The sequence below is a fragment of the Sprattus sprattus genome (assembly GCF_963457725.1).
Source record: "Sprattus sprattus genome assembly, chromosome: 15".
Taxonomy (NCBI): domain Eukaryota; kingdom Metazoa; phylum Chordata; class Actinopteri; order Clupeiformes; family Clupeidae; genus Sprattus; species Sprattus sprattus.
Genome location: NC_137913.1, coordinates 11408071 through 11413469, shown reverse-complemented (window position 1 = coordinate 11413469; position 5399 = coordinate 11408071). Strand labels below are relative to the sequence as shown.

At 41.7% G+C, this 5399-nt stretch overlaps 1 protein-coding gene across 1 annotated transcript in view; it reads left to right on the top strand.

The window, feature by feature from the left end:
* Nucleotides 1–3367: 3367 nt before the first annotated feature.
* LOC308376605 (bile salt-activated lipase-like) overlaps nt 3368–5399 on the top strand; it is a gene marked incomplete at both ends in the record, with an annotated part of 6729 nt that continues 4697 nt past the window's right edge. Inside the window, 4 exons of the mRNA XM_080853003.1 lie at nt 3368–3433; nt 3632–3779; nt 4249–4368; nt 4809–5006. Coding sequence (XP_080709129.1) covers nt 3368–3433; nt 3632–3779; nt 4249–4368; nt 4809–5006 — 532 coding nt within the window. The remainder of the gene's footprint in view (nt 3434–3631; nt 3780–4248; nt 4369–4808; nt 5007–5399) is intronic.

Here is a 5399-nt window from a genome sequence, read left to right as displayed (position 1 = left end):
ATTGACCAAGAATCAGCGCATGCGCTCTGTATATTGGTGGAACTCGGCCAAAGTGTTTGTCCTTGGTAATACGTTGTCAATTGCTGTTAAAAGTTTTAAGTAAATTATTAATTTCGGCGAACATTCTTACAGTTGTAAAATAATATGTTTCTGTTTGTTGGGTGCTTTTCCGTTTATATATTAACGGAGTGGATTTGAAAAGTCGGTTTGTTTACTCCGCTATTTGGATGATTTATGATACGTGTAGGCTACATGATCACAACAACGTATGACCGCCTTGAATCTGCCTGGCTTAAATCCCGGTGGGTGGCGCTATTTCGCCGCAAGGCCATCCACAGCGCTCGTCAGGTGTTTTTGTTTTGTTTTGTTTGTTCTAGCCTTTCTTCAGTTTAGTCCTTTAACATCAAAAGTCTGTCATTATTTCAGAAAAGTTCACATCTAAATCCGAAAACTATCTGAAAACGCACGGTCTTGATTTGAAAATGTTGCTGATGTCATGGTACTACAAACAATTGATTCTCATTGCTGAAAATACGTATTTGAATACCCATTGACTCCAATGAAAAGAACAGTAAAGAATCATATATAATTCTGGCCTACCTTAAGGTCTCTTGCAGTTAACCAGGGAAAATGTCCATTAGACAGACAGATGAAAGCAGCCTTAAGTGATCGCAGTGGGAACTGGGCATCCAGCTGCACAAACAGGCTGCTGCCACATTTGACCTGAAATGACTGCGCTTTGCTAACTCCTCTCTCTCCATCTACAACCTCACCTCTGTGGTCTGCTCTGCCTTGCCCTATTCCAGCCTATACTCTGCCTGTTCTCTAGTACACCAGCATGTACAGCTCCCTCCAACTCTCCGGTCAATACCAGGTCCAGAACCGCAAGGGAAAAGGGATTCTCCTCACACCCACTCACTGGCACAACTCACCTCTAACAACTCACCTCTAACTAATGATGACTCTGTCGCCTCCCTTACAGCAGTACCTCTCTACGTTATGCCCCATCACTGTAACTGATCTACGTTATGCCCCATCACTGCAACTGATCTACGTTATGCCCCATCACTGCAACTGATCTACGTTATGCCCCATCACTGCAACTGATCTACGTAATGCCCCATCACTGCAACTTATTATGCCCCATCACTGCAACTGATCTACGTTATGCCCCATCACTGCAACTGATCTACGTTATGCCTCATCACTGCACCTGATGTCCTCAGAGCTGCAGCCCATCAACCATCTGTCTCCTGTGCTTTTGCTCTCTGGCCATACTGGTCATGCAGATTCTCTCAGCTGAATATGGACAGTTGGGTTGAACATCTTTACTGTCTCTGGAACTGCTGCTAGTGTTGAATTGTAATTTTTGCTTTCTTTTTTTTAAAACTATTTTTATTGCCATTCTTTAACAAATTAATATTTTTTTATGCCTACTAGATGTTGCTTGCTGTGTCCTTGGAATTTAACTGTTCATAATTACCCTGTGTTGTACTTTAACTGCAAACACTTTGACACTTTGACTTGGCAATTACCCTGTCACAGTACAGCCCAACACTTTGTAGGCAACTGGCTCTTGACATCTCAACAAGAAAACCACGCGTCTACCACATGAGGAACTATTGCTAAACTACTCCACAAAGCTTCCACCATCACACCAACACACTAGCAGCTTTACTACTAGACTACACTACTACACAACTACTCAACTTAAAGCACAACTCATACACTATGAGACTGCCACATGACAGAGATAAGGGCACTGCTCGACTACAACACAGCCACTGCTACTGCTGCTTGGCTATCTCACGAGTACACTACATACTACAACCCTGTGCTGAAGGGGCTACCAGCATGTGCTGATAGCCTACTGCAGATGGTCCAAGAACGGCAGCACGTCTGGTCTTTAATCAACCGAAATATGTGTAATCAGCTGTGCTTCACTGCTCCTCTCTCTCCATTAACCTCCTGTATATCTGCATTCAGACCACACACATACAAGTATGACATACTGGATGTTTCATCCTATGGTGAGTCTTTAACCTAGAAGGGGGTTGTGTCTTTAGATTATAAACACACTTTATTTGGAAATACCCCTATAGACTATCTACAGATGCTCAAATTATAAACACACTTTATTTGGATAGTCCCCTATAGACTATCTACAGATGCTCAAATTACAAACACACTTTATTTGGATAGTCCCCTATAGACTATCTACAGATGCTCAGATTATAAACACACTTTTTTTTTGAAAGACCCCTATAGACTATCTACAGATGCTCAAATTATAAACACACTATCTTTTGAAACTCTGTTCACTGCAATTTAAAAAGTTTAACCCTATGGGTGAGGTTTGGATTATAGGTTGGGTTTGGTTAAGGTGATGGTCAGCAATTATAAGGGTTCATTTGAAATTTAACAAAACCATCTGTAAAGTCTCTGTAGGTGGACTATCCAAATAATGTGTTACCGAATTGTTATGTGATATTAAGTTTTGATTTGTCTGAATGGTATGTATCACTTGGCACTATGTGAAATCATGTTCTTCAAATAGTTCGCTAGCACTTTAGCTGTACTTTAGTTCCCTGTTATTATAACTCACACTCTGGCTTTTGGTCAATCATTAACAATCTTAGAGCATAAACTGTAAACAAATGAATAATAATAATTTACTCTGTTCCCTGTTCACTTTTGTCTGGGTTTCAATCATACCTTTGGAGTTATAATCATTGTAGGTCATAAGATAACATGATTAACCCACAGCAGAAAGGTATAGTTCAGCTGGAATAGTTCCCATATTTATTTACATATTGATCGGAACTTGATTTCTTTGTGATTGGACACCAACGTTTGCGTTAGAAAAGCTCCTGCGACGCTGTCTGGCTAGATGATAAGGAGAAGCCCTTGCTTTTGTCTGTGAACCACACAGCTGGACTGGGTTGTAAACAAACTGACTGTTATGAAATACTGCGGCCAGGCTGTGGGGGTACCAACAGGTGATGCTTTCTCATCATGCCTGCAGCCTGTTTGATCTTGCCAAAGATGCATTAAAATGTTAAAATGTTGTCTAAGGATACATAACTAGATATGAATTATGATACATTCATACCTGCAGTATCTACTTCCAAAGTGATAAGTGAAGGGAAATTGATTACCCTGAAAGCTGGCTGGTCGAGCATGTAGCTTATCTGGCCGAGTGGTAGCGATAGGACCATGAAGGTTATTTCTGCTCTTTCCTAAAGATATGGTAGTGCAGCGCAGCGATATAAAAGACTAGCCATATCAGGACGCCAAGAGTGGCTGTCTCAGCAGGAAGAGACGCAGTTATTCAGAGTGCTTGTGTTGAGAAATCCCCCTGTCAGAGATGTCTGTGTTCGGGGTGACTTTTATAGCTGCAGCCTTGTGTTTGGGCACTACATCAGGTGCCAGCGTAAGTATTATGGTGGCTTAATTATTACAGGTGGCTTAATTATTAACAGTTACTTTATAATTCATACTAATAATTATGTTGTTTATTATAATGATGCATTTATTACAATAATGTAATTTATATGTATCACTTCTAATATTGCTGTAATTTCTGTTAGTGTTTTGTGTGAACTGGTTAAAATGGAGTGTCTGTCCTTAGCTGGGAGTGGTATACACAGAAGGGGGTCTGGTGCAAGGAAAGAACCATCGAATGGGTTTGTTCAGCTCTGTGGACGTGTTCAAGGGCGTCCCCTTCGCAGACATCCCAGTGAGGTTCGAAAAGCCTCAGCCTCACCCAGGCTGGAATGGTAAATAAACATTTCTTAACAATCACTTGCATTTTGGGTTTGTCCACTCTCTTGGCAGTGAAGAATACTGGTGGGCCTAGACTAAGGGTAGAGGTTAGAGGTATGGTGAGGTTGCTATTGTGGTTAAGGCTCAGGATATATAGTTCGGGTTAATATGAGGTGAGGTTGCTGTTGTGGATTAGGCTTAGGATCTATGGTTGGGGTTAATATGAGGTGAGGTTGCTGTTGTGGTTTAGGCTTAGGATCTATGGTTGGGGTTAATATCATAATTACCCTGTGTAATACTTTGAATACTTCATAGTTAATCTTAATGGCTGACAGATTGTTCATAAACTAATCAGTGTCTAACATGAGAAAATTACTAACATGGGCTGCCAAAAGTATTATTAGGAATGGATTTCCACAGGGGTGTTCAAGCAGACTCTGTTGTTTGACGTGTGATGTTGTTGACATGTGTTGTTGTTGACAGATGTACTGAAAGCCACCGAGTACCGTGACAGATGCCTGCAGGTGACGCTCATGCAGTCTGGCTCCCAGGGAAGCGAGGATTGCTTGTACCTCAACATTTTCGTGCCCCAAGGCAGGAAAGGTGGGACAGTTTATATACGGAAATGTATTCTATGAAGTTGATTGCTGGGTGTATTGCGCAGCTCTTTCTCTGAATATGAATTTGTGTTTAATGGTCTCACCAGGAACAGAAAACAAGGGGGAAATTATGCTTTGCATAAATTCTTGCTTCCCTGAGGCATTGCTAGAGGCGCCATTCAGCTTTCCCTCTGTGTATAGCCTCAACATGCTTGTATTGAATAGTGCTACTTTACAATGTTTTAAATGAAATATCACAACCTAAGGCGTGCTCTTCTAAACTGCTGATTAGACCCTTAAACAGCAGAAGCCATATTATTGTAAATCAGCCCTCATTATTATTATTATTATTATTATTATTATTATTATTATTATTATTATTAATAATCTTCTTCTTCTTATTATTATATTATGTTTTTTTCCTCTTCTCTGTGTCCTGATCAGTATCCACGGGCCTTCCTGTAATGATCTATCTCTTTGGGGGTGCCTTCCTCCTGGGGGCCTCAAATGACGTCAGCTTTCTGGGCAACTCCCTGTACGACGGCAAGGAGATGGCGGATCGCGGCGGCGTCATAGTGGTGACCGTGAACTACCGCGTTGGCACACTCGGGTTCCTAAGCACCGGGGACTCCAGACTGCCAGGTTGGACAGCTGAGAATATACATTAAGACTCCACTCTCAGCCATGTTCCATTACTCACACTTGCACGTGCACTCTTGAAGAGCATTCTGGGACCTGTTAATTAGCTTGTTTTGTGCATAGGTTGGCAACGGGGGTGTTAGCATGCATGGGATCATAGATATGAGGTCAGAAAAAAACTGAATATTCATTTGCAATTTGCACTTCTCCACTCACACAAGTGTACGCCTGAGGGCAGGCTGTCAGGGCACAAGGATGCGGCTACTTGTAACTAGCAGGTCAATCCTTCTTTCTAACCGGTTTACCATTCAGAAGAGTGATGCAGAGGCTGTCACTGATTTGAGACTGGCTCAGCCCTGCAACAGTGCACTATAATCCTGGAGCTGTATGTCACTT